This window comes from Chelonoidis abingdonii, chromosome 14, assembly GCF_003597395.2.
Source record: "Chelonoidis abingdonii isolate Lonesome George chromosome 14, CheloAbing_2.0, whole genome shotgun sequence".
In the NCBI taxonomy this organism is placed as follows: Eukaryota; Metazoa; Chordata; order Testudines; family Testudinidae; genus Chelonoidis; species Chelonoidis abingdonii.
Window position 1 is genome coordinate 20,600,785 of NC_133782.1, and position 26,432 is coordinate 20,627,216.

Below are 26,432 nucleotides of genomic sequence, written 5' to 3' on the forward strand. Positions count from 1 at the left end.
GAGAACGAGGTGCCTAGTGCCAATATTTGTCCCCTTGTCTTGTGTCATTTCACAATCAGGTTCTTGTTTCTTCCTGGAGCTCTTTGCACAAGAAAAACATGAGATTGACCCATTGCTGGGAAGAGTGAAATTCTCCCCTTGCTCAAGAGCCAGTTACAGAGACGGTTTCAATGTGGAGTGGGGGCAAACTCAAATGGAGATGACAACAGAAACCTTGCTCCAAAGAAGATAGAAGCCAGTAAACTACTGACTTCTGGACAGGGGCCATTGTCTGATGGAGTGGGATGCTGGCACCCTTTTGCTCTCAGCTCCAAGCTACAGCTCCCACCACCCTGCTGTTAAGTCTCTTTGAGATCTCACCTGGAGTGGGAGAGTGCGTCCTCCAGTTCCAAACCCTGGGGAAAGAGCCTGGAGCAATGCTTTGATTCCAGCTCTGAATGCAATGGCAGAGGCCGTGGGGGTGGAAGTCAGGGTGGATGTGATTGTGCAGGCTCCGGAATCACAAACAACAAAGATAAGCTATGAAAGAAATTCTTTATTTGTATCGTGTCCAAGTAGTACTAATTAAACCTCATTAGCAACAAGTTCTGGCAGCAGGACTGGAAGATATGGCCCCGCCTTCAGATAATGAGATCCACACCCAGGAAAGTCTGTTTCTTTTCAGGAACATTTACAATAGCACCATGGATAAAAAATCTCAAGGTTATCACAGTACTGTGCTCACCCTAGTCTCTCTATGGTACCTAGGCAGGGTCTGAACCTGCAAAGGAATTTCCTCAGGGAGGTAACAAGTGACAGCACAAGAAATATTTGGAAAGTGCCTAAATATACCCTACCCATGGCTGGTGTTAATGGCCTGGCGCTAGAGTTGTTTGGAAGAAGCTGAGAGCGTTCAGAGAGTATTAGATTACAAAACACTTTTGTACATAAACATTCTTGACAAAAAAGGGAAAAGTTCTGTTGTAATTTTGGTAGTGGGGTTGGATTACTTGCAATTCCCTTTTCTTTTCCCTCTCAACCTGTTCTCACAGATAGAGTTGGATGATATAGATGTCAATTTGATATAAAATGCTCCTTGTACAGATAAGCGGACTGTCATATCGGGGTGCTGGAACACTTTTTATAGTGGGGATGCTGAGAGCCATTGACCCAAACTGTAAACCCTGTAGATAATGGAATCCACTTCAAGCCAGGGGCTGCAGCAGCACCCCTAGTTCCAGCACCTGTGTGTCATGCTGCTTTGTAAACTTTTCTGCAAGACTGGACCAATAGAGCAACTGTAGATCATCATCATGCTGGACTGCAGGGTGAACTAAGAAACTTCGCTAAAAATCCCCTCTTGTCTGAATTGCATCATTGCTTTTATCACCTTCTCATTTAAGTGACATGAGTCTCTGTTCTTCTGTGTTAATTCAAATATCTAAAGTCGACTTTCTTTCCAGTGTTTTATACAGAGAGGTGAGCTGGAGTTATGTGAAGTGATTTCCTGCTTTGGGCCAGGGGAGATTCAGTGAGGTTAGGCTGCAGGGAACTGGGGTCATTGCTGCTCTTGAGGATGCCTTGATCTATTGTGAAGCAAGTTATGCTGTCGGGGGGAAAAGCAAAGTAGTTAGAAGTCTTAAGGGGAAAATCCTATTCTCTATCAGAGGAAAGCTGGGTGCTGGGAGCCAGGTCTTCTAAATCCTATTCCAAAATCTTGGCCATTTCCCACATGGCTCCAACACTTTTCATCTCATGGCACGACACCAAACCTGAGTTTTCTTTCATTTGTTTGCTGCCACAATTCTGCTACTCATTCACAGTTTCACATGCACCGCCTGATATGGCCCTTGGACTGATCTCTCTGCTGGGCCCAGCATGAATGGGGATGTTTCAGGCTCAGCACCAGTGCAACAAGTGTTGGCGAAGCTGGGAAGATGCCAAGTCCCCAGGTCCTTCTCTGGGAAAGCAGCATATTGTGCCTCTGGACTTCAGCTGTGGTTAGTGCAGTGATTTGTGCCTGCAGCCCAGGGCTGTACAACCCTCCCCAGTGGGCAGCCCCTGAGCTCAGCTGGAGCAGGGAGAGATCTCACTGCAGAGACTGGGTACTTATGATGTAAACATGAGTGGAGGTGGATATCTTTCTGTGGCTAATCACAGTTAGTGACGCAGCCCTTCTCATTTTCTGGACACTGACCGTCCTGTACACACTGCATTAGGAGGATACCATGAGAGGCACCTTATACTGACTGCTGGACAGATGCCAGGTTTCTCTGTAACACAGGAAGATCATAGTGTAAGCAACCCTCTGCACTGGAAGCTGGGATAATAAGTCCAGGTGGGTGGTGTCACCTAGTGTTAACTAGAGTTCTCCGTTATCTGAGAAGCTTCTGCCCAAATGCTCTGTGAACTCTGGGGTCCAGTGACTGAAAACCCAACACCTGGAGATCACAGAAATGACTGAATTGGGCTGAGGTCCCCAGATCCATTTACCTGCAGCCTCCTATCATCAGGATAAAGGTGACCCAGTTACACTGAGACCAGTACCTCTCTGAAGCAGGACGCAATGTCTCCCACAGCTAGTTTCACAGCATTTCTTTGGCCCTGGACATTGGTGGTCATGATAACAACTGTTGGCAGGATTTATCATAAGACACCGAACAGTAACCACTGGGCAAGTCCCGGGTTTCTCTGCAAGAGAAGAGATGGCAGGATAAACAACCTTCTATAACAGGATAATAGCCAGGCTCCAGGCACTGATCTCTGCCTGCTGAGTTCTCAGCTCCAGTTCCCTTGTATCTCTCACCCTGTCAAGACCTAAGAGAATGGACACAAGCAAATGATTCCTGCAGGACAGCTGCAGTTCTGTGGGCTTCATCCCCTTAATGCCAGTGACTCTCTCTGTAACCCCAGTGCCATCACTCCTCATTGCTAACAACTTTCAACAACAAGGAGCAGGGAAAGAGAGGTACCATTGGGACTAAAATGAGTGCTGCCTGTCAAAGTGAGGGAGATGGGAGAGGTCTGCTTGGATCACACAGCACACTCCTGCCCTCCCCGCCCACGACTGGGCTAGGACAGGGGGTGATGATCTCACTGCAAAGCAAGGTGGTAGGTTTGGAAATACTGGCCCTACGGGGTTCCATGGTTGGGCGGAAGGCAAGCCTTTGTACAGGTGCACATGCAGCACTTTGTAGTGCTGGGGCACTCAGGATCCTAATCACACACTCATTGGGAGGATCTACCCTGAGACAGGTATTCTTGATCACTGGGCAGGTCCTAGATTTCACTGCATCAGATTAAGCCCCTGGCATGAACATCTCTGCCTACTAAAGGCTGAAATGCTGTCCCTGGCTTAGCAGGGACAGGGTGAGAGCTCCCTGGGGAACCAAGAGCCACAGACTATAAACAATGAGGCAGGTACCTTTTTGAGTTAGAACACAGCCCCTTCCACAGCCGGTGTCACAGCACTTCTCTTCCCCAGCACACTGGCTGTCTGATCGACAACGATTAGGGGGATTGCGCATCTTGCACCTGAAAGGAACCACTGGGCAGGTCCCAGATCTCACTGCAAGAAAGATGTGCACGGTATAAACACCACCTTGTAATGCTGGGCAGCATGCTGGGCTCCAGTGAGAGGCACCTGCTATTATGCAGAGGAAAGCCACATTTGTGTGGAATGAAGGTAACATTGGGACTAAAAATAACTGGCATCCTTTGACTGAAGGATGAATGAAAGTCTTGCGTGGACAAGTTCCTCCACCCTCCCCCCCGCCACTGATGGGCTGGAACAGGGAATAATCTTACTGCAAAGCATGGTAGAAGCAGGGCCGTCCTTACCCATATGCAAAGTACACAGCAGCGTAGGGCACCAGAAAAAAATGTCCTGGTGCCTGGCGTTGCTGCATGCTGCTCCAGCCCGTGCTCCAGCTCTTCCCCAGGGCTCCCACCCCTGCTCTGCCCAGCCTCTTTCTGTTCCACTCCCACCCTCCTGAGCTCTGCAGCAACCTGGCCCCAGCCACAGTGAGTGCTGGAGGGTGGTTCCTCCCCACCCCCGAAGCCAGCCTCGCCCCCCACCTCTTCAGAGGCCTGGGGCCTGTACCTTGCCCCTACTCCCATGGAGACCTGGGGCCCCACACACACACCCCGCAGGGGGGGCTGCGTAGCTAAGGATGGCTAGGGATGGCCCTGGGTAGAAGGATTAGAAATACTGGCCCAGTGTGGTACCTTGGTTGGGTGGAAGGCACTCCTTCCCACAGACAGACATGCAGCACTTCTTGGGGCCGATGCAGTCACGGTCTTCCTTACACTTATCAGGAGGGTTTATCATGCGACATGTACTCGCGATCAATGGACAGGTCCCAGGTTTTGCTGTAACTAACAAACAAATCCTGTGTTACAAGTAGGGTTGTCAATTAATCACAGTTAACTCACTTGATTAACTCAAAAAATTAACTGCGATTAAAAAAAGTAATTGCGATTAATTGCACTGTTAAATAATAGAATACCAATTGAAATTTATTAAATATTTTGGATGTTTTTCTACGTTTTCAAATATATTTATTTCTATTACAACACAGAATACAAAGTGTACTTTTATCACTTTATATTATTTTTAATTACAAATATTTGCAATGTAAAAATGATAAAAGAAATAATATTTTTCAGTTCACCTCATACAAGTACTATAATGCAATCTCTTTATTGTGAAAGTGTAACTTACAAAATTAGATTTTTTTTTTGTTACATAACTGCACACAAAAACAAAACAATGTAAATCTTTAGAGCAGGGGTCCACAATGCGGTGCCTGTGGGCATCTAAATGTGCCTGCATCCTGGCCGGCAGTGGAGCATCCGCCGAAATGCCACTGAATTTCTGTGGCGTTTCGGCGGCAAAGCCTCTTGATGACGCCGCTTGCCGCCGACAAGTGACATCATCAAGAGGCGTCATCACTGAAATGCCGCAGAAATTTGATGGTATTTCGGTGGCTGCTCCACTGCCACCACAGTCCTTCGTCTGGTGCCCACCAGACAAAAGAGGCTGGGGACCACTGCTTTACAGCCTTCAAGTCCACTCAGTCCTCCTTCTTTTCCAGCCAATTGCTAAGACAAACAAGTTTGTTTACATTTATGGGAGTGTACTTATTGGGTTCCTGGTACATTTAGGGGAGTGTAGCGGGGGGGGTCACCCTCTTCTGCCCTGCGGGTCTTAGAACAGCCTAGCATAGGGCTGTGGCTGGAGCAAGCAGCTCCCATGCTGATTGAGGAAGTATGCACAGCTGGGAGCCATGCCCCAAACAGACAATAGCCGGCCCCTATAAAAAGGCTTTGAGCCAGGAGCACAGAGTCTCCTCTAGCTGTAGAGGGAGAAAGGCCTGGCTACAGGGAGCTAGAGAAGGTACCTGGAGTGGAGCAGAGCTGGGGGAAGGCCAAGGGAGCTGGGAGCCCCGGCCTGGAAACCCTGCAGGCTGCGGCCTAGTAGAAGACCACCCAGGTACTGGGGTTGCCAGGGACAGCCCAAGGCTAGGCAGAGGCAGCAGGTCCAAACCTTCCTTGCTAGTGATGAGTGGTTTATACTGCAGTCTGCCCCAGGGAATGGAGCTAGTTGGTGACTGGCAGTAGCCCATGACTGAGACAAGGTGGGGATTGAGGGTTGGGGGTTCCCTTGGATGGGGAGACCCTGAGACTGGTGGCCTTGCCAGGGGGCAGCACCCCAGATAACGGGGTACTAAGTCCTGGGAGGGACACAGGAGCGAAGTGGCAAGCAGGACACCGGCCTGCAGAGGGTGCTCTGGAAGCTGGAGGAGCTAATTCCCTGGATGACTAGCAGGAGGTGCCGCAGGGGTGAGTCCCTGCACCGCTACAGGAAGATACTGCTGACTGCTTCTTATTTACAACGTCACCTGAAAGTGAGAACAGGCATTCACATGGCACTTTTGTAGCCAGCGTTGCAGGGTATTTACATACCACATATGCTAAACATCTGTATGCTCCTTCATGCTTCAACCACCATTCCAGAGGACATGCTTCTATGCTGATAATGCTCATTAAAAAAATAATGCATTAATTACATTTGTGACAGAACTTCTTGGGGGGAGAATTGTATGTCTCCTGTTCTGTTTTACCTGCATTCTGCCATATATTTCATGTTATAGCAGTCTTGGATGATGACCCAGCACATGTTTGTTTTAAGAACACTTTCACAGAAGATATGACAAAATGCAAAGAAGGTACCAATGTGAGATTTCTAAGGATAGATACAGCACTCGACCCAAGGTTTAAGTATCTGAAGTGCAGTCCAAAATCTGAGGGACGAGGCGTGGAGTGTGCTTTCAGAAGTCTTAAAAGAGCAACACTCCAATGCGGAAACTACTGAACATGAACCACCAAAAAAGAAAATCAACCTTCCGCTGGTGGCATCTGACTCAGATGATGAAAATGAACATGCATCAGTCCACTCTGCTTTGGATCGTTCTCAAGCAGAACCCGTCATCAACATGGATGCATATATTCTGGAATGGTGGTTCAAACATGAAAGGTCATGAATCTTTAGCACATCTGGCACATAAATATCTTATGAGGCCGGCTACAATAGTGCCATGTGAATGCCTGTTCTCATTTTCAGGTGAGATTGTAAAGAAGACAGGGGCAGCATTATCTCCTGCAAATTGTAACCAAACTGTTTGTTTGTCTGAGCGATTTGGTTGAAGTAGGACTGAGTGAACTTGTAGGTTCTAAAGTCTTACATTGTTTTATTTTTGAATGCAGTTATTTTTTGTACATAATTCTACATTTGTAAGTTCAACTCTCATTAGAAAGAGATTACACTACAGTATTTGTATTAGGGGAATTGAAAAATACTATTTCTTTTGCTTTTTACAGTGGAAATATTTGTATTAAAAATATAAAGTGAGCACTGTACATTTTGTATTCTGTGTTGTAATTTAAATTAATATATTTGAAAATGTAGAAAGAATCCAAAAATATTTAAATAAAAGGTATTCTATTATTCTTTAACAGTGCGATTAATTGCAATTAATTTTTTTTAATTGCTTGACTGCCCTAGTTACAAGGTAACAAACTAAGCTTTTGGCACAAATATCAGTTCTTGCTAAAACTGAAATACTGTCCCTGGCTCAGCAGGGACAGGGTGAGAGCTCCTTGCGGAACCCCCCTTTCACCTCAGGCTATAACCAATGAGGCAGTTCCCTTGCTGAGTTAGAATACATCCCAATCCACAGCTGGTGTCACAGCACTTCTCTGCCCCAGCACACTGGCTGTCTGATTGACAAGGTAGAGGGAGACTGAGCATCTTGCACCTGACAGAAACCACTGGGCAGATCCCAGATTTCTCTGCAAGAAAGAGGTGCACAGTATAACCACCACCTTGTAATGCCAGGCAGCATGCTGAGCTCCAGTGAGAGGCACCTGCCATCAGGCACAGTGCAGACTGTGGTAGGACCAGTCTGGACTCTGTGAAATTCTGCTGTCAGTTGAAAGGCCTCTATTGAACTATCCTGGGTCTAATCCTCTCCTGCCAGGCACCTCATGTGTCATTCACAGCTCTGCAAGGTAGGTGTAAAATGCTGCCATGTCAGCATGGAGGAAGAAGCACACAACTACAAATGGGGCATGGCAGGGAGAATCGGGACCCCTGTTGCTGAGGGGTGAGTGACTGAAGCCTCACCATCTGGAAATGAGAATTAGGGAGGGAAAGAACCCAGGCAGGTCTCTAGCCAAATCTTCTGGGCACTGTAATCCCAGATCCCTGCTATTGCAGGTGGTCGCTTATATCAGCAGAGCCCTGTTTGAGAGAGAACAGGGGCACGTCCAAATAGAAGAAGAGCTTCTGGCTGTGGTATTTGGAATGGAGTGATTCCATCAGTGCACCTATGGCCATTAGTGCAATCAGGCCACAAACTTGTAGAGCCAATCACAGCAAAACTCCTTCTTAGTGCTCCAAAGAGACAGCAGCACATGTTGCTGCCCCTCCAACTCTACCAGGTAGAGATCAGATATTGTCCAAATATTGTCCAAGATGACTCCTGGTGCTAGCGGACACCCTGAGACCAGCATCAGCAAGATGGGGGAAGGGGGTCAGGACACTGAACCCATTAACCTGGTGCACGGTCTCGTAGTTTCAACAGTGAAGCTGATAGAAATCAAGGAAGTTATGGACAAGGACACTCAACAGAGCGATCTTAGCAGACAAAAGCCAAGTACTGAGAGGAGCAGAACCATATATGCAAATTAAAGATGAGCTGAGTGTGCAGGATGGAATCATATTTTGTGGGCAGAGAGCTGTTGTCCTCATCTAGTTATGAGAGGATGCCATCTCTCAGATCTGGGCATTGACAACTGCCTTACACAAGTTCAGGAGTGTCTTGACTAGCCAGGAATGAATACATGACTCTGCCCCTTGATAGAAGGATGTGACAGCTGCCAGTCATGTGATAGCGGGGGAAAGAGATTCTCTTACCATATGAGCTGCATACCCAACCTAGGTGGGAATTGACTTATTTACCTTAAAAGAAAAGCAATGCGTGATTGCTGTGGACTATTGTTCAAATTGGTCGGAGGTCAATGCCCTTCCTGATACAAGAAGCAAGTCAGTGATTGGCAAACTGGCAGCCCGCCTTGTGAGGTATGGCATTCTGGACACTATATTCACTGAAAACGAACCTCCATTTGCCTTGGAAAAGTTTAAGGAATTTGCATGCAAATTAGGAATTTGACTCCTTGGCATTTCCATAGACTAATGATGAGGTGGAATCAGATGTGAAAACAGCTAAGAGACTGTTACACAAGGCAGTTTCTTGGGGTTTGGTCCCTTTGTTGGCATTTTTGGCACACAGGCATACCCCATCAAAGGGGGTGCCAAAACAGTACCAGTGCAGCCACTGACCACGACCCTGCTATCAATGAGGGGAGACCTGTTGCAGCCAGAAGGCTGGGAACATGCCAAGAGGAAATGGCCAACAATTGGAGAAATCAGCTAACAGAGTATGACAGGTCAGCCAAGGACCTACTGGATCTGATGACAGATACCCCTGTGGAGGATCCAACCATTAAAGAGACACCAGAAGGAGTGGACTAAAGGATCTGTGCGGGGTGTGGTGATATCCAGGTCATATGACTGGACTGCACAAGAGGGAGAGATGATCTGAAGGAACTGGAGGCTCTTACAAGCCGCAGACACAACACCAAGAGAGGGCCTACAGAGATACAGAGCTCATCAGAGAATGAAAAGACAGAACCATCCAGAGGCCAACAGCACAGGGAGGGAGGAGACTTCACAGAGACATATTTTGCTAGACTTGGAGACAGGAGATAGATGGGTCACCCACGGTGTGGTCACCAGTTGGGGACTCCAAACTATCTCAGAGACTATGTAGCCACCTGAGAGTCTATGGCGAAGATAAGACTCTAACTTGGCTATATTCTAGCAACCTCTGGCTGAAGGGACATAAGGTGGGGGTCTGGGTGTCAATTATTTGTTTTTAACGTATATATTAAGATGTTTGTAAAATAGGGAAGATGTATCAGGATCAGTGGCACTGGAATCAGAGAGCCCATGTTCCCTACGGAGACTGTCATTGAGGAGACAGGGAAATTGGGAATGTGAGGAGTTGGGCTGGAAGCAACACAGCCACATGGACAGAGCAGTTCACAGGGTTGAATAAAGTTCCACTGGTTCAACTTCACCTGAATTCAGCTTCACTTTTTGCTGGTGAAATGCACATGATGAACAACCATTTACTCCGGGACCTTTGAGTTCGACATTGCCCCAAGATGATAAATACCTTGAGATAACCTTATCCAAGACATGATGGGAGTCCCTGAACTGGGCAGAAACACTGGCTTTGGTTCAGAAATTAGGACCTGGGTTTAATTCTACCCCACTCTCTCTGGCTGACCTTGGGCAAGTCACTTAAGGCTGAGAGAGAAGATACTGGATAGATGGACTGATGATCTCATCTGACATGGTAATTCCTACATCCTTTGAACAGGAAACAAGGCCAGAGGAAGCCCTAGAACATTTGTACTTTATAAACTCCCACTTGTTTTCAAGTGACTAACACAAATAAAAACTCTGAGCAAGGGACGAAATAACACCTCCTCTCCCTAAAGACTTCCAGCCGTGCTCTCCTGAGAGAGAAGACCCTGCTAGACATCAAGAGGACAGATAGGGAGACATGGGAAGGAAAAGTTGTGAGACTTTGAAGAAACAGTCTGATAGAAAGGAAAATGTAGCTTTGCTCTGATCAAGAGCATCAAGAAAATCGATGTCCTTCTACCCCTACCTGTTTATGCAATAAGAGGGACCAGTGATTTGATTTAGAATCCTATGAAGGTGGGCAGTGGTAGAACAAATGTTCTGAGGATTAATTACTTCAATGATCACTCAAGATCCAAAAAATGGACACAACCACTGATTCCTTCAGGAAAGGTACAGTTCTGTGGGATTCATCCCCTTAGGGCCAATGATTCTCTTTGTAACTTCAGCCTTATCATTCTTCATTTTGGATCCGAATACCTTTTGACGACAAAAGTCCAGGAATGCCACATTTGTGTGGAATGAGGGTAACATTGGGACTAAAAATGACTGGCATCCCTTGAAGTGAGGGATGCATTGGCGTGTCTGGCTGAGAACCCTTCCACAACGAAACCCCTCAGTGGCCCTGCAGGCTCAGACCAAACCAAGCTAATGAAATTCATGTTGAGAAACTGCAACTTCGGCACCTACTGCACTGAGCCTCACTCCGTGGTCTCTGTGCCTTCTCAGGCTCAGTATCTGAACAGTATAAAATCCCAAACAGAGCCTGCGAGTGAGGTGGCCTTTGGGCTCATATCAGGGCACAAGGACATTTCCTTTCCCTGGTGCAGGAGCAGTTGTGATCCCAGAACGTCGGGTGCTGAGTGTCAGTAAAGAGAGCAGCCCTGTTAGTGCTGTCTGGGGAGCGGACCACTCACTACAGCCTGAAGAGCCCCCTGCTCTCTGCTCTCCCATGGGACAGGAGCCTGCTGCCTGCTGCCCCTAGGGTAGAGCTGTGAGAGGCTGTTCTCAGCACTTACCTCTGGGGATTTGTTGCACGGGTAAGATTGTGCCAGACCAAGACGGCAGCACCACCCAGAGGGTGAGAAGCCCCACAAGGAGGAATATGCCCGCTGACTTCATGGTGCTGTTGGGAGCCAGGTGTGAATTCCCATAGCTGAGCCAGGCTGGGATTTAAGATCTCAGATGGGTGGGGCTGGGAAGGAGAGGAGGCATTTGGGTTCCTTTCAACATCCTGACCTTCCTCCCCTCCATTTCATGAGCCAGTGCACGTGTCTGCCTCACCCCTTCTTGGGCAAGAACAAAGTAGCTGCCTAGTTTCTGAGAGGTTCTGCCCCTGTCAGAAATAGGGAGTTCCCCATATTACTCAGCAACACCCTGGGACAAAGGCCTCCACCTGACAGCACGCCACCTCCCCTCTGCTCCCAAAAACACATGTATTCAAGGAGTTTAAAGCAATAGGTTTAACCCAGAAATGTGCTGACAGACTTGTGACCTGGTCTGCCTAGACCACACTCTGCTCTTTTACAAGTTGATTCACAAACCATGTGAATTACAGATGATGAACAGCAATTCACTCTAAGGCTTTTGAGTTCAGCATTGCCTCTAGAGCAGTGGTTCTCAAACCTGGGCTGCCACTTGTTCAGGGAAAGTCCCTGACAGACTGGGTCGATTTGTTTACCTGCCACATCCGCAAGTTCGGCCAACTGCAGCTCCCACTGGCTGCTCCAGGTCAATGGAGGCTGCAGGAAGGGTGGCCAGCATGTCCCTCGGCCCGCGCTGCTTCCTGCAGCCCCCAATGGCCTGGAGCAGCCAGTGGGAGCTGCGATCAGCCGAACCTGCAGATGTGGCAGGTAAACAAACCGGCCCGGCCCACCAGGGGCTTTCCCTGAACAAGCGGCGGCCCAAGTTTGAGAACCATTGCCCTAGAGAAGCTGTGGTGATTGCCTTGACATAACTTCATGCAAAACCTGATGGGAGCCACTGAATAGGCAGATACAGTGGATTCCCTTAGATCAGGGTGTACGCTCAAGACTTGGGAGACCTGGATTCAATTCTATCTTGCTCCTTCTATCTGACCTTGGGCAAGTTACATAAGGTCAGATTTTCAAAGGGATTTATGTGGCTAAAGATGCAGATAGGCGATTAATAGGGTTCTTCAAACAACTAGACATCAAGCTCCCATGGAAATAAAAATATTTAAGGTTCCCTCTGACATTGTCTCCTGCTCAGCAGCAGATTTGACATCTTCGTCAGAGGGAATCAATGGGAGTTGGGTGCACAGGTGCTTTTGAAAATACTTCAAGGCTACTATCTGCCTAAACACCTCTGAAAATCTGGTCCTGAGTCTCCCTGCTTCAGTTCCTCTTCTGTAAAATGGGAAGAATAGCACTTTGCTGCCTCACAGGGGTGTTACAAGGGCAAATACATTAAAGTTCTGTCTACACCAAGTGATAGAGGGGTCTGATTCCCCTGGCTGCATATATGTACCACACTAGCTCTCATCTCAATAATAGTGTAGTCATGGTAGCACAGGGAGCAGCAAATGGTGACACTAGCTAGCCATGCTGAGTACAAACCTGCCAGAAACCCATGAGTACATAATTGGCACAGTTATCCTGTGCCGCTGCTCACCCCAGCCTGTGCTACTCCAGCTACACTACTAGCACGATGAGATCTAGTGTCAGTATGTCTGTGTGATATGCGGAATCACACCCCCAGCTCCTAGTGTAGACAGACTGTAAAGATGGTGAGAGACAGCTTCAGATTCTATGGTGATGGGGCAGGATAAGTATGTAGGTAGATAGATCTGCAAAGTGGTCACATTTATTCCACGATTGTCCAACATGGACATTTCTTACACCTCCTTAGAGAGAGAACGCCGGGTGGATGGACCACTGATGTCCTATGGCATGGCAATCCTCACATCCCTGTGTTCCTGTGCAAAAGATGCCAACTTAACTGCTAAACAGGAAACAATGTCAGAGAAAGCCATGGACATTTTCATCTTTGCAAACTCCTGCTTGATGCCAATTAACTAACACATAAATAAAAACTGAGAGACAGAAACAACATAACATCTTCTCTCCCTCTCCCTAAAGAGCCCAGCTATGCTCTTCTGAGAGGGAACAACTTGCTTATCATCAAGATGACAGATAGGGAGAAATTAGAAGGAAAAGCTGTGCGAGCTTTAAGAAACAGACTCTGATACATTGGCAAATGGACCCGATGTGGCTTCCCTCTGATAAAGAGCATCAAGAAAATCTACGTTCTTCTAATCTACACCTACCTGTTGGTGAAATGTGAAGGATCAGTTGCTAGATCAGACTCCTATGCAGGTGGACCATGGTAGAACGAATGTTTTAATGGTGAATTACTTCACTGGTCTCTCAAAATCCAATACAACCTACTGGGCCTGATTCTCTGCTATGTTACCCCAGTGTGATTCCAATGAAGTGAGCAAAACCACAGCAGTGTAAAACTGGAGTAATGCCATGAAGAATCAGGACCACGCTTTTAATTGTTCTACAAAATTCCTGCAGGTATAGAGTGTAAAATGCAGCCGCCTTTAGACCCTGCTTTGCCTTGTTTGTATTTTAATTACCATAGCAAAGTCATCCTGGTAGCAGCTGGACAACTGGCTCAACCAGCCGAGCTGATGAGTATGCAGTGTAATAGTAACAGAAGTGATTCCATCTCTGAGTCTGAGCATTTAGTGGTTTGTTGATGACGCCTTACTCGGTGCCTCCCTGCTGTATGTCCCTTGACAACCCTAATCAAGCTGAGCGTTTGCTGACGAACAGAGATGACACTGGTATGTGAAAACGAATGGATTTCCTGTGGGGCGTGTTAGTCCTCAGCCTAAGCAAGTCCTATAGCCAAAACCTTGGCCCTTCTTCCAGCTACTTAGAGCTATCGAGGCAGAGCAAAGCAACCAGCAAGCTGCTCTAAAGGGGCAGCTGAGGCTTCCCCCAATGGAGAAAAATCCAGAGGGGAATTCAGATGGTGTAGCCAGCCCTTGCTACTCACTCTGCCAGCCTCTGTGTAGGGGCAGAGAGGGGCAGTTTAAGGGCTGGCTGGAAAAGGGTGGGAGCAGAACACTGCACTCCAGCTGATCTTTGGTTGGCAGACTGATTTCCGATTGACACAACGTAGAGCAGCTCTTTGGCTGTTCTCAGTTCTGTCAGAGGCTGTGTCAGCCCCAAGGTCAGAGGAGCAGCAAGGTGACTTAAAGACTCATTCGTCCCTCTACACACCCCATCAGAAAGCGCAGACCCAGGGACTCCCAGTCATGACATTTGTAGCGCTGCCAGTGTCAGTGTGACATTTTATTTCTCACAGTCTTTAATTTGTGCTGCTGTTTTTATGACTAGCTGGGAGCTGCTGGGCTGAGCTCTCCCCTTGGCTGAAGTCTCTAATTGTCCAAAGCAGGTGAAAGGTGACAAGGCCTCACTGTGACCTATAAACATGTCAGGAAAGAAACTTCAGAGTGTAGTTAAAGAACTGGTGTGAGCGGAGTGTGTGTGGATGATAGACTGGCTGAGCAGGGCCTTTGAAGGCATCTGGTGAGGTTCCCTAACTGTTAGAACAGCAGAGCAGACGCATCTCAAGAGGAGAGGACATGGCCACATCTGGACTACGGGAAAATAGTTTTAACGGGGCACTTTGCCTGGGACAAAGTGGCTATGATTTCTGGACTTTTCTTTTGGAGGAGCTCTTGGCAATTTATTCAGCCTAGGAGAGGGAGTGGGGGCGGCTCCAGGTAGCATCAACCAGTGTCACCATCAGGCAGAAACCCAGGGCCTGAACTGCCTCCTTTCTCCTGAGTCTGAAAGGTGCCTCCAGCAGACCAGCCAAGGAGAAGGAGCGAAATGACCTGACCATCTCCCTGGCTGTATCCTGAGCAGCTCCTGAGGTGTTAACCAAAGGTGTTGTCTATTCCTCCCTCCCTGGCGTGACAGCTGCAACTCCACCTTGTTTCCCCTGACTCCTCTCTGTCTCTCCCTTTTAGCCTTCTGCCTAATACACACCTGGCTGAGTCACTAGGACAAATCTAGCCTTGCAACACTCTGCTGTGTTCAGTTTAGCCAGCTACCAGCCATACCAAGCAGCCTGGCCATAGTGGAAACTTCCCCAGCACAGACTGGCCAGCGGAAAACAATAAGTTTTAGCCACACATTTTCCGAGTGGAGTCCGTGCATGAGAGTGGTTAACTGGCTCATATGCCACATGCTTGTGCCCATGACCTACCAGCAACTCACCTGCAGCCATCAGACAAAAGCTGCCTTTTCCTCCCCTTTTGCTTCTCTTTTCTCACTCCTGCTATGTGTGTGTTTGTCTTAAGGTGAAGCAGGATTGGATTTACCAGCTGAACCAAAGAGCTGAGAACCACCACATTATCCATCGCCTTCCCTACTGGCAAATCAGACCTTCCCCCCTAAGGCCAAATAGCCTGTACTGTGCATTGCTGCAGATGTTGACAGCAGATACTACAATCTCCTGCCTGTGCCAGCCAGTGTGATCCAGTTTATAGGTGCCTCCGATCCTTCCCCTATGGAGCGCCAGGAAGGAATATTCCCAGGGAGGCCTGGCTGAGGTATGTGAAGCATCACAGCTCACCTCCCACCTCCACACCTCCGCGGAGAGGGGAGCTGGTCTGGCAGAGCCTCCCACCCAGCAGGCAAAGCCTACGCTCCCTTTGTGGCTAGCACCATCTGTGAATAATCCCCACATGACTCAAGAAGCCATCTGTTCCCTCCCTCAAAGCTGCTGTCTCTGGGACAGACCATTCGTATTTATACCTGCCTACTGTATTTTCTACTCCATGCATCTGATGAAGTGGGTTATAGTCCATGAAAGCTTATGTCCTGTGACAGACCCAAACCAGTGGGGTACAGGAGTCTTGTAGAGGGCAAATATACTGGTCACTGGATGAGTAGTTTTCTGTTCCCAGAGTGACCAGAGCAGGGGCTGCACTAGAGTAATCAGGAACCTGCTAGAACCAATTAAGGCAGACAGGCTAGTTAGAACACCTGCAGCCAATCAAGGCAGGTTAATCAGGGCACCTGGGTTTAAAAAGCAGCTCACTCCAGTCAGGCAGGGAGGAGCCAGAGGAGGAGGAGTGTGTGTGAGGAGCTGGGAGCAAGTAGCTGAGAGTGAGAGCGTGTACTGCTGGAGGATTGAGGAGGACAAGCGTTATCAGACACCAGGAGGAAGATCCTGTGGTGAGGATAAAGAAGGTGTTTGGAGGAGGCCATGGGGAAGTAGCCCAGGGAGTTGTAGCTGTCATGCAGCTGTTACAGGAGGCACTATGGACAGCTGCAATGCACAGGGCCCTGGGCTGGAACCCGGAGTAGAGGGCGGGCCTGGGTTCCCCCCAAACCTCTCAACTCCTGATCAGACACAGGAGGAGCTGACTCAGCCTGTGGGGAAGATCACCGAAGTGAGCAAATCTGCCAATAAGAGCAGGACCCACCAAGGTAGAGGAGGAACTTTGTCACAGTCCAGATAAATATGTTAATCTCTAAGGGGCCATAAGGACTCCTCAGCGTTTTCTAAGTGGCTCAGAGTAACAAACACAGTCACGCACTTGCACTCTCTCTCTGTATTTTTAAACAAGGCACCTTTTTATTTCGCCCACAAAGGGGTGGGTGCAGATGGAGGGCCTATGAGATGAAGTCAGCGTGGTTCCCACCTAATCCAGACCTTTCAGGGAAGCAGTTGTGGTCTCCTGGGTGAAAACGCCTATGGCTGATAGACGATGTTAGTTCTGCTCCTGACTGCATGTGTGACTTCAGGGTTATTTATGTCACATGAGCCAGGGGGCCGTGCCACACATTTCATTAAATCCCAAGGGAGGCCAGTTGGGGTCTGTCTTGGAGCCAGCAGGTGCTGACTTGTGCGGGTAGCGAATGTGTCTGTGCAACATGTCTATCTGAGAGCAGCTGAGGGGTCAATCTGAGGAGAATTCTCAACCCTTTGTTATTGTGGGCGGGTTCAAGGAGGATTCTGCTGAGCAAAGGAAATCTGGAAAAAAGCCAATATGTGACTGGATTGTGCAGGGCTCCAGCTCTCCTTAGCTTTGCTGAGCTCTGCAGTTCTCCCCATGGAGATGTGCAAGGCCCCTAGGCACAGCAGGAGTTGGACTTTTGCAGACTATGCACAGTTCAGTGTTTAATCTGTTCGAACGGGGGAAAGTTCTGATAATGGGGGGAAAGTCAGCACGTATAGCTCCCTTCCAGAGGGCAGTTTCCTTTCATAGCACAGTCAAGCAGCCCAGTTGTTAAACTCTTCTATGTACTCCAGGAAGAAAATCTGCTTCTTCCGTGAAGTTCCCTGGGAGAAAGAGAGATCACAGGATGCCTCCTGGAGCTGGTTCCTAGCTGCCAGCTGATGGAGTTTGCTTTCTCTCTGTGTGTGTCTGTCTCATTTTGCATTCATTATTGGAGATATGGGACAAGTGATACTGCTCTCAGTTTAATGGACTTTGCGTTCAGTGGATCCTAGATTTTGAATGAGGCCTTGTGTATCATTGGAACTAAAAGATGTTTTGAGCAGGAATGTTCAGATCTCAGGCAAAACTCCTACCTGACACCTCTTGTGAGATCTGTCAGGAAATTTTTCTTTGGCTGTAATGAGATTATTTGGCACCGTTTCTACAATATCTCCCTCCGAAGCTTAAATAATCAACCACATTCACTTCCTGATGTACCTCGTGGCCTCCCACCCCTGGCTCCTGACATTCCTTAACTCACTATTAATAGATTGCTCAATAGAGAACTGAAGGAGAGACTCGGAAATCCCCAATGGCAAAGCTGAAGCATAAACAAGTTTATTTGTAACTGTGCCAGAGGCTCCCTTTGAGCCCCAGTATACAGCCTGCAGGGATCTGGAGAGTCCAGGACACAGGGATCTGGGTCAGCGCTGGCCTCGGGACGCCCTCGACCTATCCATGGAGCAGGGAGTTATGCTGGAAAAATAAAAAGTGATCAGAGGCTCCATGAGAAAATCTTGCACTGTACAAACTGAGCTGCCCTTGCCAGGCTTTGCAGAAAAGCAGGAGGGCCCAACCACAGGCCTGGCTCTGGGTACATGGCTCTCTTAGGCTTTGTGCTGTACAGAACTGTGTCTTGTACAGGGATGAGCATGTTCTCAGTGAAACCCATTAGGTGCAGCCATACCCTGTCAGCCTCTGTAACATACATGGCAGGTGACAGCCTAGGCGCTGGGCCCAGGAGGTCTAGCTGGCTCTACTTGATTATGTACGTGCTGGAGAGCTGAGCTTATGATGAATGAGCCCTGCCCATAAACCAAGTCTCTTGCATGCGTCCTCAGGATCCCACTATTACAGAATTCACAGTGGGAGAGGATCTCCCCCATTTCCCTCTTGGCAGGGCCCTCCCAACCCCTCTCTCATGCTTGTCTCCTCTTCCTTGTGTCTTGCACTACCATCTCTGCTGCCTCCTCCCAGCTGGCCCCTATATGGGGTCAGTGCACAAAGGGTGTGTCTAAGAGGACTGAGAGCTCATTGGATTTGAAATCTAATCAGGTTCAGGTTTAGCATCAGCTTGTCCCTAGCGTCCCAGCATGATGAGTGCTGGGGAAGCCTGGAAGCCAAGGACCCAAGTCCCTTGGACCCAAGTCCCTCACAGCTACAGCAGCATGTTCCGACTCTGGGGATGAGCTCTGGTCAGTGCAGTGCTCTGTGTCTGCAGCCCAGAGCTGCAATTCCCTTCCTAAGGGCAGGCAGTCCCCTGGCCCAGCTGGAGCAGGGTGTGATCTCACCGCAGAGCTGTATACACATGACTGATGTGTTAGAAGAGATGGGGACCCTTCTGAGGCCAAACACAATCTTTCCCACAGCCGGTGTCACAGCACTTCTTGTTTTCTGGACACTTGCTGTCCTTTTCACAGTGGTTAGGAGGATCAACCATGGGACAAACTACAGTGATGGCTGGACAAGTCCCAGGAGTCTCTGAAACAGCAGAAATTAATGGTATATAAAAGCGTACATGGCTCACTGAACATCAATGTGTGGTGCCCCCTAGCTGGCCTTATGTATCTCCCCATCACACACTCTCTGTCATAGAATCATAGAATATTAGGGTTGGAAGGGACCTCAGGAGGTCATCTAGTCCAACCCCCTGCTGGCTGAGTGCACGGGAGAGGCCACAGTATTTGCCATAGTAGAGTACTGTGCTCAGTATTGCTCCTTGTTACTTGGTAAGTCTCTGATAAAACTGCCTGGCCTTTGTTCTGGCCCCACTGAAGGCTGTCTGTGCCAGGTCTGTGGGTGTATGGGGGCCATGAACCCAGTGCTCTCCCCACTGGGCAATTTCTCCTCTGGTACAGGGCCAGTGGGACGGCTTTATGCAGCCCTCTTCGCAGCTGTTGGCCTAGTTGGCTGGAGAAGGGACAGGTGAATTGAATGCTATTCTTGGCTATCCTGTGCTGCTGACAGGTGGTTCCTTATGGGCCACTTTTGCATATGCTGGGTCAACTCCTCTGCCTTTAAAATCCAGGAGGGACTAAGGTGGCAGAGACCCACCCCATCCTCCTCATCTGATGAGCTAAGCTGAGCTCAGATGAAGCCCAGAATAGGGCATCTGAGTGCTGAGCAGTCCTGTGAGTGGAGATCTGCCACCTGGAGATGAGGGTACTGGAGAACAATGAGCCCAAGGAGGACTGGATTCAGTCCCCTGCACACACATATTTAACCACAGCATCCAGGTACCAGGGGGTGTTATTTAGCTCTGCACCACCCATGACTTGTAACCCTACCCAACCCACACAGCTCCCCTCACTCAGTATCTGGTTCTCACCAAGGCCGCTGGATGGGGTGACCAGCTGTCACCTGGTGGAATTCCTACTCAGAGCTCCACAGGGATTTTTCTGTCCATTGAAATCCCCAAAGGCGCCTGCCCAAGATCACTCCATATCCTGCAGACAAGCCTGGCTCATCAGGATGGGGCAGACACTTCACCTGCACGAGACCCTAAATGTCCACATGGACATTCTCACGTACCTTCTGCTGCTTCCACACAGCGCTTGGCACACTGGCAATAACAGCACTTGTTCTGCTCTTTGCAGTCATCATCCGTGGCACACTCATCAGTTTCAGCCTGATAACACATTGTGTAATCTGATGGGCAGGTCCCAGCTTTCACTGTATCAGAAAACAGCCCGAGTATGAACACCCTCCTATTGGCTGCGGGGACTGTTGATTGAAATCCACCCTGCAGTGTCACCTAGCACACAGGTTATCAACCTTTTTCTTTCTGAGCGTCCCCCACCCATGCTATATAAACTCCACGGCCCACCTGTGCCGCAATAACTGGTTTTCTGCATATAAAAGCCAGGACTGGCATTAGGGGGTAGCAAGCAGGGCAACTGCCTGGGGCCCTACACCACAGGGGCCCCCATGAAGCTACATTGCTCAGGCTTCAGCTTCAGCTCTGGGTGGTGGGGCTCAAGGACCTTGGCTTCAGCCCCATCCGGTGGGGCTTTGACTTTCTGCCCTGGGCCCCAGTGAGTCTAATGCTGGTCCTGCTTGGAGGCCCCCCCCGAAACCTGCTCAAGCCCCCCTAGGGGGGCCCAGACTTCTGGTTGAGATCTACTGACCTAGCAGGCTAGAGGCAATGTCCTCCACTGTCCTTTGAGGATCAGAATTCCTGACCTGAACAAAAGTTACTAGTCAGGACACGTGGCTCTGCCACCTAGCTCTGATTGCTGCTGCTTTCAATCTGCAGTAGCGACAGGGAAGGCCATTGTGAGTCAGGCCCTTTGTGATGGAGCAGAACAGAGACAGGAATGTGAGCGCTCCTTTGTCCACAGCTGCAATCGCTGCACTAGCTGTCCACGAGGCACTGGACCTAGTCTGAGATCCTGGTCTTGATTGTCAAGGCTCTCGATGGACAGGGCTCTCTCAGATACCATCGCTCCTTCCATGACCAAAAGCTAACGCACAAGCTGCAATCAGTCCTCAGGGATGATTTTCATCAATAAAGCTGAGACTAATAAACGTGGAGGAGCCAGCTCATGGCAGTAGAGTCCCCTCCCACAAGAGCTCATGCATGGCCACAATCCCTGTGGCCTCAGGACAAAACCAAGGATTCATCTTGGTCTATATGGAGAACATCTGTTTGGATTTAGGTGTGTTTATTATCAGAGTTGAGGGATTCGTGTTTTGTCAGTAAACATCGATTTGACTGCACACACACAACCTGACACAAATATTTTCATCAAGAATAATCAAAATTTACAGATGGGCAAAGTCAGAAAAATGAGAGCTTAAGCGCTGGTTACAGTATGATTTAAGGATAATTACTTTGGATATTTTGACCTGTGATGTTGACAATTTGTGGTTTAATGGTTATAAAGCTTAAATGTTTTCAGTCTCAGTGTCTACTCTCATGAAATAATTATTGGCTGAGCCACCCTTACGTTTCTAGAGCTGTGAAAATAGAAATAGATACAAATTGAAAATAATACTTAAAAATAAACATCAATATTATACATCAAAATTATACAAAAAGAAAATTGAATTCTGCCACATCAATTGATTATGTGCTCAGATATGAAGATGAGGAGCGCAGTATAATGATCACAATGTGTATCTGTCTTAAGCTTTTATAGAGTGCCTCTCACCAGGGTTAGAGGATTCATATTTTATTGGTAAATGTCAGTAATCTCTGATTTTACTGTACACACACAAACCAACAAAAAATATTTCCATCAACAGTTGCAATTTATAGATGGGCAAAGTCAGAAAAATGAGAGCTTGAGAGCAGATTAGAGTTTGATTGAAGGATATTTACCCTGGATATTTTTACATGTGGCTGTTGACAATTTGTGTGTTAATGGTTACGAAGCTTTAATTTTTTGAATGTCGTCTATCACTAAGTAATTATTGGCTGATGCCCCCCCCCACCATAATTTTCCACAACTGTGAAAATGTGAATAGATAAAAAAAAATTAAAACCTTCAAAATAAACAAATATTATCTGTCAATATTACACAAAAAGAAAATTGAATTCTGCCACCCCTAGTTACTGTTTGTTCCGATACGATGGTGAGTGTGACTATCAGGGTATAGATCTATCCCAAGCTTTTCTATAGTGCCTCTCGCCATGGTACCTTAGCATTGTTCAGTAGAGACACAGAGGAGACAGACAGATGGGGAAAGATTTCTGGGAGAACTTCTTTAGTTAAGAAAATAATTTCTACCCCTTCTCACTGGAAAACCGAGATTGGGAGAGAAATGAGCCCAGGCAGGGATGGGTCAGCAGCCCATGGACACACTGAATTCCAGACCCTTGCTACTGAGGGGAGTTACACATAATCCATCACTGTCAGTTTAGTCTAAATGCCACAGAACAAGGAGTTTTCATTTCTGCCCCCATGGATTGAGCAGTGTTCAGGGGTCACAGCAAAGACAAAGAGGCTGCTCCCTTGCTTGGTCTAAAAAGCAATTATGAAACCAGAACATTGGGTACAGCCATCAAAGAGTTAAAATCTGTCCTTAAGCCTGACTGGCAGATCAGGCCTCAATGTTTTGGGCACAAAGGCTGCAAATAAGGCAAAGAATTGCACAGTAAGTTTCCAAATAGGACATCTTCAGCTGCGGCCCTGGAAGGGTCACAGTACAAGGACCCCTGTGGAGCTCCTGCTCTGCTTTCTGGTAGGATTGGAGCCTGCTGCCCTCTGCCCCGGGCCAGGCCTGGAGACAGCTACTGTCTATACTAACCTTGCTTCTGCACTGTGGCAGCTGGCAGCTCCATCCAGAAGGTGAGGAGCCCCACGAGGAGGAGGAGGATGCCCACTGACTTCATGGTGCTGCCAGAGAACTGGGTCTGAAAGCCCCAAGCTGAGCCAGCTGGGATTTAAACTCTCCCCGGGGTGGGGATGAGGGGAGGGGGAAGTGCTTGGGGGCCTGCCAGCATCCTGCCCTTTCTTTGTTCATTCCACAATCAGGTTCACATGTCTGTCCTGACCATTCCTGGGGAAGAAATAATTAAAAAAACCCAAAGCCCTGCCATGCTGCAAAGGGAGTCTTTACATTGCTCCACAGCAGCCTGGAAGAATGGCCTACGCCCTTTGGCCCTTTCTGCGCCAGCCTGACATTAGCATGATCCTGAAGCATTTGAAGCAGCAGTTTTCCCTAGGCGCGGGGCCCCTGTTTGGTGTCGCTAAGAACCATCAGCCTGGTATTTCCTTGCTGAGTTACTAAAGCTGAGCTCTTACTGACTGGCAGAGAGCCAAGCACTGTTGGGCCCAATTCATGGTTGCCCAGTGGCCCCTTTGTGCAAAGCTCCCCACAGGGAACTCCCCCAGCACAAGAGGCAACGCCATCAGTGGCAGAGCCAGCCTTGCAGCAGCCCCGGATGCTGGGGAAATCCTGGGGATGGCTGGGGATGGAACAGACCTGGGAGCAACAGGGTCACTGGAACTTTCTTCCTTTGTCAGTTTCTCACTGCCTGAGGTAGCCTGCACTGCCTGGCAGCAATCAGGTTAGCCAGGCAGGGCTGTATGGAAGACTCTCTGTACCTGTGTGATGGGTTGGGATTAGTGTTTCTGAGGCCTTTGGAATAGGGCCGTGTGCCCAAAAAGCGCTCAGCCGATTTTCTGCTGCTGTTGGTTTGGGGCAGTTTGTTACTGATTTGTGTTTGCACCCAGAGGCCTGTGCAACGGGCCATGGCTTAAAATGCCACTAAACAATACATTGGAATGAAATGGTTCACGGAGGGGAGTATGTGAGTAATTAGCTGAACCAGATTCTACAGCTTGAAGCCTAGGAGCTGCCAGCTATGACGCCTGTAGTTCTCGCAAGCTCAGGGAGCTGTTATTTCTCATGGTGTTTAATTTGTGTTGCTGCTTTTCTGTGAATAGCTGGGTGCTGTCGGGTTGAGCTCTCCCCTCAGCTGAATTGTTTGAAGCAGGTGAAAGGTGGTGGGAATGTCATAATAATTTAGAAACATGTCAGGAGGGAACCACGGAGTGGAGTTAAAGAACTGGTCGGAGCAGCATTTGTATGGAGTGATGGAATGGCTGGGCAGGGCCGTTTAAGGCTTTTGGTGAGGCTACCCAAGTGTTAGAGCAGCAGAGTAGGGTCTTCCCACGTTGAGAAGGAAGTGGGCCCCGGGAAAATCATTTGGAAGTAGGAATCTCACTGGCTGTCCATAGGGTTTGAATTTTGCATGAGCTTTGACTGCTTGAGCTAAAGGATTATCTCCTTTACCTACAAGTTGTAGTCTGCTCATTAACCTCTAACGGAGACCAGCCATTAGCAGATGCTCCTCTCTAATGCAGGTCATGTTTAGATTGGGCACTTTTGATGAGAAATGGTTGCCCCTGCTTTTGGATAGTCCTTTTCTCGGGAGCACTTGGCAGGGGATTTTGGGCAGTGTCACACCCACCTCGTCACACAGCCTTGCCATCCTGGTCACGGCTGCCACATGTTGGGACCCAGGGATTGACAAGCCCAACATGGGGCCCTTTTTCCTCCTTCATCCTGGAAGATGTTGTGACCTGTTCTGGAGAGGAGCAGGAGCTAAATGATATCACCCTCCCCATAGCTGTGTCCTGATAATCGCTTGAGTTGTGATGTGATCCTATGGTTCAGATGGTCCCTCTGTTTGGGGCAGTTTCCACCCCCTTCTAGACTCTTTGTCTTTATCTTTTTGGGATCTGTCTAGTAAGAGTTGGGCTTAGCTGCCAGGTTTAATTGACTGCACTGCAGATATCGGAGACATCAGCTGCATGTTCCTCTCCTTTGCTTTGCCTGGCTCTCAACTCCTTTGTGTGCTCTTGTCTTAAGAGAAAATTGCAGAACAGTACCCGAGAGCTGAGAGCCATGCTGGTAACTCACCCTCTCTCTCGCCCAAAAAGGGCATCTGGTGCCATTTAAAAGACTTTCTAGTGAAGATTTTTTCCTTTAAAAGACTGTGCAACAGAAGATTTGTGACAAGCACAATCCAATCCCTGGCACCAGAACCCCCCACGTCCCAAATGCTGTTAATGTTTTGGCAGGAAGAAACAGAGTGCCTTATAAATTCTCCTGTCCAGGAACCCCTGCCAGATCCACCCCACTGAGAAAACACCAGCAATTGTGCAAACAGTCAAACAAAGAGAACCCCCATTGAGCCCAGACTCTCACATTGCTATTGAAGCAATTGAGGAAGCCGCAAGGTTGGCCAAGAAGAGAGGAAGAACAAGAGCTTCTGCAGGAACAAGTTTGTTTATAACTGAGCAAGACTGTAGTTAAACCGCATTGTATGGTGTCAGGCACAGAATGAGCAGAGATTACCTGTCCCAAGCTAAAGATTCTGCTCTCCCCAATCCACACCTTCCCAGGCAATAAGAGCAGGAGGGAAAAGTCCCATTGCCACATCCCATTGGGGCTCTGGGTGATGTTGTTCAGGGGAACTCGAGTACCAGGCCATCCCATAGCCTCGCTGTGCTGTCTGGGCAGGGTCTGAGTCTGCAGGGCAACCCCCCTGAGAGACAACGTGTGAGACTGGTGGAAATAAAGGGACATGGACACAGTCCCATGTGGCATTCTGATAAGTAATCTAGGGAAATGTGGACTCAGCAGAACTACCATTAAATGGCTACCTAATGGGTTAAACAACTACAAACAAAGAGTAACTATTAATGGAATGATGTCAGATTGGAGGGAGGTCTTAAGTGGGATTCCACAGAGTTCAGTTCTGGGTCTGGTGTTACTTAACATCTTTATTAATGACCTGGATGTATGAATAGAGACATGCTGATCAAATTTGCAGATGACACAAAGCTAGAAGGGGTTGCAAACACTTTGGAGGATAGTGCTAAAGCTCAAAGGGCTCTTTATATATTAGAAAACCGGGCAATGGACAACAAAATGAGATTCAACAAAGACAAATGTAAGGTGCGACACATAGGGAAGAAAAACAAAACGCAAAAGTACAGAATTGGGGACAACTGGCTTGGCAGCAGCACTGCTGAGAAGGATCTGGGAGTTGTGGTGGGTCACAACCTCAACATGAGTCAACAATGTGATGCTGCTACAGAAAAGCAAATGCAATTTTGGGTTGCATTAACAGAAGCATAGCACGCAAGTCCTGTGAGGTGATAGCACTGCTCTACTCCGTGGTGATTAGGCCTCAGCTGGAGCACTGTGTCCAGTTTTGGTCACCAATGTATAGAAAGTAGGGCTGTCAATTAATCGCAGGTAACTTGTGATTAACTAAAAAAAATTAATCGCAATTAATCACAGTTTTAATCCCATTGTTAACAATAGAATACCAATTGAAATTTATTAAATATTTTGTATGTTTTTCTACATTTTCAAATATTTGCTGTCAATTTACAGCACAGAATACAAAGTGTATAGTGCTCACTTTATATTCTTTATTAC

At 48.1% G+C, this 26,432-nt stretch overlaps 1 protein-coding gene across 1 annotated transcript; it reads right to left on the minus strand.

Moving 5' to 3' along the window:
• Positions 1–2,160: 2,160 nt before the first annotated feature.
• On the minus strand, positions 2,161–11,158 carry LOC142047758 (uncharacterized). Its single transcript, XM_075072425.1, has 5 exons — positions 11,056–11,158; positions 7,161–7,332; positions 4,207–4,370; positions 3,404–3,547; positions 2,161–2,670 (listed from the first exon to the last, which is right to left on the minus strand). Exons 1-5 carry the CDS (start codon positions 11,156–11,158, stop codon positions 2,489–2,491), a joined length of 765 nt encoding a protein of 254 aa, XP_074928526.1. The 3' UTR covers positions 2,161–2,488.
• Positions 11,159–26,432: the final 15,274 nt, after the last annotated feature.